The sequence below is a fragment of the Otolemur garnettii genome, unplaced genomic scaffold (assembly GCF_000181295.1).
Source record: "Otolemur garnettii isolate 467f Iridium unplaced genomic scaffold, OtoGar3 scaffold00084, whole genome shotgun sequence".
In the NCBI taxonomy this organism is placed as follows: Eukaryota; Metazoa; Chordata; class Mammalia; order Primates; family Galagidae; genus Otolemur; species Otolemur garnettii.
In genome coordinates this window covers 7,424,439-7,435,224 of record NW_003852479.1, presented here as the reverse complement: position 1 = coordinate 7,435,224, position 10,786 = coordinate 7,424,439, and the positions used below count along the sequence as shown (strand labels likewise).

The window sequence follows — 10,786 nt, the reverse complement described above, 5'->3', positions numbered from 1 at the left end:
GCTCTGTTGCTACTGCTTGTTTTTGTTTTTGTGCTGGCCGAGTCGGTGCTTTCTGGCTCTGGGGGCCTCTTGCTGGAAAGCCTGACCTGGGGCTGGGGTCTTCATAGCTCATCACATTCACTATTATTTCACGTTCAGTAGTAGGAAGGAATTAGTACTGATGAAAATCATGGCTTCAGTGGCTCTGTCGTTAAAGATCAGACCCCTGTGTAGATTTGGAGAACTGGCACAAGGAGGGAGAGTTGACCTGGGTGGAAATGGTGGGAAATGGAGAAATAAAGCTGAGAACGACAGGAGATGAGAGATGGAGATTGGGTGGCGTCCGGAGGACTGACGCAACTGATGGCTGCAGCCAGCACCTGAACTCTGGAAACAGTTTCATTTATACAGTGTCCTAAAAAGGTTATATAGGTGTTAGCACATGAGGTAGAGGTGAGCCTTAAAGAGGAGGAACTGCCTGCTTGCAGATGACCATGAGAGCAGGCGTGGCCTGCATGACTCTGGCAAGTGGAAAGAATGTGATTAAAGGAGAAGTGGTTGGTGGTCGCTCTCTGAGCATCTCCCAGGCTGTAGGGTCCCTGCCACCCACAGTCCACTCCCCACATGTAGAGCATCCACGTTCCTGGTGAACGGGCAATGACACTGTTTTGCCGTTCAACCGTCAGAGCCTGTGACATACTTCTCAGTGGCAGCCTGAGTAGGTCCAAAATTCTGTGCTGACTCCAGTGTTCAAGCAGAATAGGAGGAATGCTCAGAGGTGGTTGTGAGATTCACGTCAAAACCATTGGTGGACCATCTGCTCTTTGGAGAGTGTGTGAGAGTCACCGCCAGATGTACAGAGGGCCACCTCTGTCAGTCCTTGGCCTTCTGTCACTGCAGCGCACTCAGCCTCCCTCCCTGCTCTGGCTGCCCACTGCACACCTCCTCCCCGCCAGCAGGTAACGTGGGGTTTCTGACTTTCTTTGTAGATGCTGCTTTCAGATACCTGGGTGAGCTGAGGAAGTTGGATCTTTCCTGCAACAAGAAGCTGGGCGGAGGTTTCGAAGGCTCATCGGGGCAGCTGGCCCTGCTGAAGCACCTGCGGGGCCTGGACCTTCACCAGTGCTCCCTGACAGCGGGTGACGTGGCCGCACTGAGTGAGCACTCTGCAGAGCCAGACTCTGCAGCCTTGGCGTGTGTTTGGGGACTTGGAAAACTGGATATGTGCACTTAGATTTACTTCCTGTAAAGTTTTTGGAAGGACCAAATCATCACAGTTTTGTGAATGCCCTACCCTGGTATCTAGCATGTATTAAATGTTAGTAATCTGACATTTCTGTTAACTTTACAGACACTGTGTCTGTAAATGATAGGTTTAGCACTGAGGGAAAATCTTGAACTTATTTTGCTGTTTAGAAATGAATCTCTCAGTGTCACAAGTCTATTACAAACAGGTATGGAGAGAGAACGGCAAATTTCAGGGTCTCAGTTTTCTGACTAGAAAGCAAAGTCACTCAGACACAGCGGAGTTACAGTCAGCAGGATGGTGTGTGATGGGTGTACGTTACAGCTTCAGTGAACCACACTTACCTTCTTACCACAAGCAGAGCTCTGTACTCACATCACGTAATGTATAAGTGCGCTTTCCCTTAATGAATGTAGCACGTATTACCTGGAGATTCAGGGCTTTATTTCCCCTGTGGCTGCAGCAAACCTCCACTGTGCACCCAGTGTCTGCTCACCAAAGCTCACCACGCAGGCCTCTGCTGTCCCAGCCCAGGCTACCATGTCTCATGCCCAAATCAGTGTGGGAGCCCAAGTGGCTTCCCTGTCCCTCTCGCTCCTCTTGCTGACTCTGCCCTGGCCTCACTATCGGACTGACCCTCAGACATGCCAGGCGTGTGCTGACCATAAGCCTCAGGCTCGCTCACTCTCCAGATTGTGGGCAGCTCCGCACCACTCACAGGCACCTGCACATAGCTGGCACCCAATTAGTGCACATTGACTAGTGACTGAGCAAAAAGCACATTTTTAGTTTTTCGTAGAATTTGGGAAGGAAGACAGGAAAGTAGTTTTAGGTCTAACATCTATCTTTTAAGCCTGCTAAATTATTTCTCAGACTCTTTTCTGTCAATTTGGGAAAATGAGAGGAGTTCAAAGTTTTCATGAAGATTTTATAGTGACAATATAATTCCTTCTTGAGCTTTTTACGGAGCTTTCTGTGGTATTGCCGTTCCCTTCCCTTATCACATAGCCTGAGTGTCACAGCTAAGGAGGCGTCCAGGAGTCATCAGCCCGCAGCTTCTCTGGGCACAACCCAAGAGCACGACCCACCCTGTCATCAGCGGAGACGGGAGTGCTGGACACTCAGCTGCAGAGGGATGAGCATTCCTCATCTGTGTTTCCAGCCATTGACATGGGTGACTGGCCTTGGAGAACTAATACTTATTTAATAACTATAGCAACCTGCATTGTTCCCCTCCTGCTTAATTTTGAAAAGATGGAAATGAACATAGAACTGCTTTACCCCTTATGATGTCAAATCATTGAATATTCTTTTACCATATTATTCTAAATAGCTCCAAAGAAATGAAATTGTAGATCATTTAGCCAATAATTATTGATTAATCCTCTCATGGGATTAATGGATTAATCAATCCTCTGATCAGTGCACTGTACAGACAGTTCAGGTGCTTCTCTCTGGTAGGGGCGGACACACACCAACACAGATCCATGAGTTTGATGGTGAAATTCAAAGCACGTGAGGGGTGGGGAGAGGGGAAATAGTTAGACCTGTTGGCGTCAGAAGTGCCCACCTGCCTTTTCTCCCCTTTATCTCCTTCCACAAACCTCTGTGCCTCTGGGTTCTGGGCACTGTGCCCTGCTCTGGGGAAGGGGGTGGTCTCTGCACACCTAGAGCTTGTCTTTAGTTGGGTGAGACAGAAAACAAATTCACAAGAAAATATCACATAGTGGTGGGTGCTGTGATGACGATGATAAGATGGAGTGATGTGGTAGTGCTTTGGGGTTACTGGAGGGCTCTGAGGAGACTGTGATTTCTGCCTTGGGAAGTGCAGGGCCAGTGGCAGGAAGAGTAGCAGAAAGGCAGTGAACCGGGATAACTCCTAGCATGCGGGTCCCCTGGGGAGCCCACTCCAGTGCTGTTGCCAACAGGCCTCTGCTCTGATTGCTTGTTTCTGTGGTCTCACTGGTGCTCAGATTCTAAGAAAAGAAGGATAATATCAAACATTAACCAAGCAGTCATGCGCCGAGCACTTTATTCATGCCAGGTCATTTTATCTTCCCAATGACCCTTGAAGGAGGTATTTTATGGTTAAGAAAGAGACCAGCCTGAACAAGAGTGAGACCCTGTCTCTACCAAAAATACAAAAACTAGCCAGGTGTTGTGGTGGGCACCTGTAGTCCCAGCTACTCAGGAAGCTGAGGCGAGAGGATCCCTTGAGCTCAGGAGTTTGAGGTTGCTGTAAGCTATGATGCCACAGCACTCTACCCAGGGTGACAGAGTGAGATTCTGTCTCAAAAAAAAAAAAAAAAAATTAAAAAAAGCTAAGGTTCAGACAGGTTAATTAACTTGTCCAAAATCACATAGTTCTTAGTAGCAGATCCAAGATTAGAACCCAGTTCTCTGTTTCCAAAGTCTTTGCTCTTAACTTGCAGCTTGGAGAGGGGCCTGGCAATAGAGCTGGGGAGCAGGCTGGTCAGGGCGTGTGAGGGACAGAGGAGGGACGGGGAGCCAGGCTGCCAGGTTAAGTTGCCAGTGGGGCACAAGCGCCCAGTCTGGTGAGATGGTCCCGAAACACGACCTTGTCATATTTCCACAGCCCAGCTTATCCCTTTACTCTCGAGTCTTCAAGAAGTGGATTTATCAGCCAACAGGAACGTGGGTGGTGCTTCTGAGAACCTGCTAGCTCGGCTCCGCTTCCTACCAGCACTGAGGTCACTGCTGATCAGCGGCTGCGCTCTGGAGGGTCCAGCTCTTGCAGCTCTTGGTGAGGATCCCCTGGTCTAGGGCGCTGTGCAGTGACGGAGAGGGAGCCCCGGTCTTGGTGAGGACCATGGGTCCCAGGAATGCTGTGTGGTGGCAGGGAGAGAGAGGTCTTTTCTTGTCTGCAAATCTCATTACAAGGCTCAGTCACAGGCAAAATGGCTTTTCAGAAAATAGGTCTTTTAAAAGTGACCTTCTGAAGACCCCACTGATGCTTCTGGCATTTGCAGACTTAACATTTAAAGCATGTTTGACTAAGAGCACCCAGAAGTAAAAAGAGAGAAATAAAAGAGAAATAAAATTCAAAGTGTATAGAACCAAAGCACACAGGAGGTGACTAATGCTGGGGGCTGGGACACCCCAATTCCAGGCTCACAGGAGGAATGGTGGTGTTCAGCTTCAATCCTACTATTTGCACAGTGAAGCTGGGTGCAGTAAACCACTCTTATCACTTAGGGCTGTGGTTCTCAACCTTCCTAATGCTGCGACCCTTTAATACAGTTCCTCAAGTTGTAGTAACCCCCAACCATAAAATTATTTTCGTTGCTACTTCATCACTGTACATTTGTGGGCCTGCTAGTTAGGTCTGTTTGCTCACATACCCAACCAGAGTTTGGGGTTGGGGGGCCTCCAGGTAACCATGAAGGTAGTCGTCTTCTCTAGCTCTCTTCCAAGTGTTATATTGGTTGACACTTCTTTAAAAATGAATTGTACTAGCTGGATACCATGACTCACTCCCGTAATCCTAGCACTTTGGAAGGCCAAGGCAGGAGGATTGCTTGAGCCCAGGAATTTGAGGTTACAGGGAGCTATGATGACACCATTGCACTCTAGCCTGGGCAACAGAGCAAAACTTGTCTCAAAAAGTAAAATAAAATAAAATAATAAATAATTTAAAAATAAGTTATGCCATGAACCAGATACAGGCTATTATTAATAAAGTAAATTTATTCTATTAATAAAAATAATTAGCTCTTTACTATAATACAACCTATTAATAAAATAAGTACATATTAATTGCCCTAGTTCTAAGAACTCTATATTTAGGGCACTCCTGCCCCAGCACCCCAGAATTAGTCACCTCCTGTATGCGTCTGACAGAGGTACAGCCCCAGGACATGTCCCAATGGACTTGGTGTCACCAGAGGGTTTGTAGCCTTGCTGGGAGGGGTGCCAGGAAACTCCCTAAAAGTGATTGTAATTATTCTGTGGGGGAAGAGTATGGTACATTTTCTAGTTCCAAAATATCCATTTAAAAATAGTGTCTGGCATTCCTGTAGCACTTTAGGTAAAAAGTCCAAATTCTTCCATGTGGTCTAACAAGCCAGGATGCTCCAGCCCAAGTACCTCTTGGCCACTTTCCTTATTGTCCCCTGAGCCCAGCCTGGTTGACCCTTTCTGGTCCCTTCCTGTCTCTGGAGTGCCCCCTTCCTGGGCAGGTCTGCCTTGTGTAAATATCCTTGCTTCAGGGGCCCTTCCCTATCTCAGTTAGAGCCCTTGTAATTTTTCTCTATAGCTTTTATCACAATTTATAATTATGTATTTATTTGTGTGGCTATTCAATGTCTATATTTTCCCTGGATTGTAACCTTCTTGAGGACAGGGAAGAATTATTCTTAGGTATTTGCTATATACTAAAGTAAGTAGTTAAACAAAACAAGCTTCTCAAAGGGGTCTGTAATCCCCCAAATGGTTAGATAAGCACACTCACACACATGCTCACACACTTTTACACACACTCACACACATGCTCACACACTTTTACACACACTCACACATACATTTACACTCTCACACACACTCACACGTGAGATACAGTCCAGGGCTCAGACTAATGTTTCTTTAGGAAACTTTCACCCACAGCAAATTTAGGAACAAGATGATAGCTCAGGCTCAGCAGCTGTAGCACAGTGGTTACAGCGCCAGCCATATACACTGAGGGTGGCGGGTTAGAACCCAGCCTGGGCCACCTAAAAATAACAATGACAACTGCAACGACAAATAGCTGGGCGTTGAGGTGGGTGCTTGTAGTCCCAGCTACTCGGGAGGCTGAGGTAAGAGAGTTGCTTAAACCTAAGAGTTTGAGGTTGCTGTGAGCTGTGATGTCACAGCACTCACCAAGGGTGACATAGTGAGACTCTGTCTCAAAAAAAAAAAAAAAAAAAGAAGAGAGTTCATAAATATTCTTCCTAATTGGGAAAAGTTGAATTTTTTTTTTAATTTTTTTAGGGAATTCCAGGCATTAGATGGTGTACCTTTTTTAAGGAATTCCAGGCATTAGATGGTCCTTTTTGTAATTCTAGTTGCATTGAATTCTAGTTGCACTGAATCATGATGCGGTAGATATTACACTAAATCACGTCAACTGACACAAGTTTACCATTCAATCTGAGTTAAGCAAATCAAGAAAATATTGAGTAGAGAGTAAATATTTCTCTGCATCAATGTTAGATGAAACGAAAAAGTCCTGTCTCCTTAGTGCAGGTATCTGTGCCCTGAGAGGGAGGGATTTTCTTTTCCTTTTTTGAGGGAGGGATTTTCTTACTAGATATTATAAGACAGTATTTTCCCCTTGGACACATATTATTCTCTAGAAATAAGACAGACAAGTTTAAAGTCTAATTCACTACTATGCTTTGGAATATGTTATTTTGGTTAATTGTAACTTTGGGGGCAACTGAGAATTAAGCAGAGAATCTTCCCCCTAAACGATAGTTGCCTTCCTTGCCTCAGTCATGGCAGAAGCATGAGCACAAACATGTCTTGGTTTTTCAGAGCTTCTGGGCTGAGCAGTGGCTGTGCAGTGGGTGTGTGCGGCCAGGTCACGCTGGACGTGTGACCAGCTGCTCCAGCACCGCCACCGTGCCCAGCTCTCCTCCCTACACATAAAGGAAATGAACCCCAGTGGGTGGCAAATTCCATTTCATCAAAGTTTACTTTCCCGAAGCGTCCCATATTTCCCCAATAAAAACAGACAATGTAAACTGAGACTATGAATTTCAGACAGAAGCAAACGTTCTCTACAACGTTCTCCACTCAGTTGTGCTAATGTCCTAACCCAGTCTCCTCAAGTTCAAGGCTTACGATCTCCAAGGAAACCTAAATTACTGCTCTTCTGATTGTGATCAATTTTAGCGGATGCCTCCATTCACCTCCCTGCTCTGGAAATCTTCAACCTTTCCTGGAATAAGTGTGTTGGTGGCAGCGTGCAGCTGCTTCTGGAGATGCTGAGGCTCTCTGCTGGCCTTCAGGTCCTGAGGCTGAGCAGCTGTTCCCTGGTGACCAAGGACATGGCTATCTTGGGTTTGTATCTTTTGTTGCAAAGCCAGGCATGGGGAGGTGTGGACCTGGGCTGACCCTCCCTGCAGTCTCCCTTCTCCACAACATCGGCTGGGGAGAGACCTGGTTAAAGCAAGTGGGCAATTCTAGAACCAAATGACTGGGCTGGTGTTTCCTCGAAGGTGGTGGATGTAGAAAGCTGAGAGGTTCTCGCCTGGCAGACACCTCGGCTCCACACCTCCTGCCCACGAGAGTGTTAAACTCCAGCCACCTACACTTCACCCTACCCACATGTTCCCCAACTATTACTTAATTTTACTCTTTAACATCAATGCTTTTATTTAAACAGGACACTGATCATCACCGTAACTGAATTACGGGTATCACTTCTCACAGATACAAGTGGTGGAAGGTTTTAAGCAGAGGCCCCCTCCCTCTGTTAGGAGGGGGAGGCGAGAGGGGTAAAGGCACACGGTGGCACCCGTCTGACCTTCTTCCATGTCAATCTAGGACGACGGGAAGAGAATTGGATAAGGCCGAGTTCTGCACCGTGGGGTTCCAGACATACTGAAATATCTTCCCCAAACATCCTGCACACTCGCCCCATGTCCACGTCCCATCAGGAAATGGTGGATCATAGAGTCTGTCTCTGTCATCTGTCTAGACTGCCCCACACCTGATTCACTGGTCAGTCACCAGCCACCAGTCCTCTGAGGCAGTGAGCACTGTTCCAACCAAGGGTCCAGGGGCCCCTCCAGCCGGTTGTGTCTGTGCTCTCTGTATGTACACAGTTTGCTGTGACATGACCTGTGGTCACATCACACAGTGGTCACACACACAGTTTGCTGCGACGCGACACGTGGTCACATCACACAGTGGTCACACACAGTTTGCTGTGACATGACCTGTGGTCACATCACACAGTGGTCACACAGTTTGCTGCAACGTGACATGTGGTCACATCACACAGTGGTCACACACACAGTTTGCTGCAATGTGACACATGGTTACATCACACAGTGGTCACACACAGTTTGCTGCGACGTGACACGTGGTCACATCACACTTTGGTGACCACAGGGCTTACAGTTAGACTGGACATGGGAGGCGGTGCAGGGAGCTGTGTGCAGATAGCTCAGCTCACAGATGCGCTGCAGAGGCAGACCATGGGAAGTGAAGGTGAGCAGGTTGCAGCTCCTGGGTCTGGAAGCTGGGCCGGGTAGGGAGCCAGCAGGAGGTCAGGGTGTGTTTAGTCCTAGAGGGGAAATTTGAGGGAGACCTGACTGCTGCCCAACACTATAGGCTGTGCCAGGGAGCAGCTGGGAGGAGGACACGGGGAGACAGAGGGGGGTCCCAGGGAAGAGCTTTCTCCTGCTGAGAGGCACTCACAATGTGGGGAATGACTTTGAAAGGACAGTTCCTGCAGATCCTGGCGGTCAGCTAGACAGGCTGTGGAAGGGATTCCTCTGACCATTGACCTGGAGGTTGGAGGGGAGACCTCCAAGCTCTCTCATAGCTTCCTGGGTTTGGTGTGGACCCTTCCCCTTGGGCATCTCTCCCACCTCCTCTTACAGAGGAGTCTTTCCTGCTTTGTTATTTTCAAGTGCCATCGTGGGTAGTGCTGACATGTGCTATTCAAAGGGAAGGCTGTCCTGTGCGTTAGAGACTCCAAGGTGAATTAGTATCACCCAGGTATGTCTCAACATGGAAAGTGATCAAATAATTGTTGAAAGAATGACTGACTTGGCACCTGGAGCACAGTGGTTACGGGCGCCAGCCACATACCCCAAGAGTGACAGGTTTGAACCTGGCCCAATCCAGGTAAATAATTACAACTGCAACCAAAAAGTGGCTGGGTGTTGTGGCAGACACCTATAGTCCAGTTACTTGGGAGGCTGAGGCAGGAGAATCGCTTAAGCCCAAGACTTGGAGGTTGCTGTGAGCTGTGAAGCCACAGCACTTTCCCGAGGGTGACATAGTGAGACTCTGTCTCAAAAAAAAAAAAAAAAAAAAAAAAAAAAAAAAGAGGGCTGATTGACCAAGGAACAATGAAATGACAAGATGACTGTTTACAACTGGTCCTTAGTTCTAAAGCTGATGAACTCTCTTATATTTAATTAGGGAAAGTCTACAGGCAGATCTTGGGGGCCAGGGGAGCAGAGGGAAGGGGCTTGACAAAAGATAAATTCTCTGGGTATGAGTTGGAAAAAATCCACTTTTCAAACTGTACTTTGGGTGTATGGAAAGGAAATTAGTGACAAATTTCAGATGCCCTAAATAAAGCTGCTAGCTGATAACCATTACTAATTACTAATCTTGTCATCATAGCCCTGCGTGGGGACACTGTGCTAGTGGCAGTGGGAATTGCCGCAGTAGAAAGTGTCCTCACACTTTAGTCTCATGGTGATGTTATTTTCCAGTGTCAGTCATGCAGACAGGTCATCTGGCCAGACTGCAGACGCTCGACCTGAGCTATAACGACAGCATCTGTGATGAAGGATGGGCCGTCTTCTGCCGAAACATGCAGTTCCTCAAAGAGTTAACAGAGCTGGACATTAGCCTTCGACCGACAAATTTTCGAGATTGTGGACCATGGGTTAGACACCTGCTATGTGCTGTGACCAAACTTCCTGAGATCACTGAGATCAGCATGGAAAGATGGATTCTCCCAGCTTCACAGAGGGCAGCACTGGGCAGCTGTGATCAAGGCCACACACGCAGAGTCCACTTTGACCACAGCGGGTTTCAGTGAGGTGGCCCTGTGTCAAACCACCCTCTGAAGAAAAGGTCATGACTGGATTCTGCCATGAACTGAGTGTCAACTTTTGGGACATTTATATAATAATCTGAGTATGTCATTATTTTCTTATGAAAGACAAATGGTATTTTCCAGTGGATTTAATTTATTTTGGATATATAGTTAGTTTACTTGCTGTTTAGAAGGCCTGACAAAAATGTTTAGATTCTGGTAATGCATTTGTTTTTTCAAAGCCCTGAAATCTTCCTCCTTTCCTTGTCGTACATGGTAAATGTTCTAAAGGACGTGTGTGTGTGGGGGGCGTGTGGGGGGTGGATATGTAAATTCTTTTTTTTTTCTTCAGTTTTCAGCCAAGGCTGGGTTTAAACCCCCCACCTCTGGTATATGGGGCTGGTGCCTTACTCCTTTGAGCCACAGGCACCACCCTGGATATGTAGACTCTAATGTAAAAAGAACTAGCAGTTTCATTTTATCTGTATTATTATTATATGTGCCATAATTTGGTCTACTTAGAAAGTATAGCCTTCTACCTATATGTTCTTATTGTATGTTCTGGTGCCTTTTTATTTCAGATATAAAGACCAATAATAGGCACTGACGTATAAATCTTAGTAAAAAGTGTCCGACATTAGAACCCACTACCAAAAACACATCTTGTTAGAATAAATGAAAATCTTTCATTGCAAAAACAAAAATATTGTTAACATATTACCTAGTCATTTTTCCTTGACATGGAATTTGCTACATAAAACCTATTTAGTTCA

At 46.6% G+C, this 10,786-nt stretch overlaps 1 protein-coding gene across 1 annotated transcript in view; it reads left to right on the top strand.

The window, feature by feature from the left end:
• Positions 1-10,016, top strand: part of LRRC31 (leucine rich repeat containing 31) — a 30,482-nt gene extending 20,466 nt beyond the window's left edge. The window contains exons 6-9 of the mRNA XM_003794679.1: positions 969-1,136; positions 3,822-3,989; positions 7,121-7,288; positions 9,685-10,016. Coding sequence (XP_003794727.1) covers positions 969-1,136; positions 3,822-3,989; positions 7,121-7,288; positions 9,685-10,016 — 836 coding nt within the window. The remainder of the gene's footprint in view (positions 1-968; positions 1,137-3,821; positions 3,990-7,120; positions 7,289-9,684) is intronic.
• Positions 10,017-10,786: the final 770 nt, after the last annotated feature.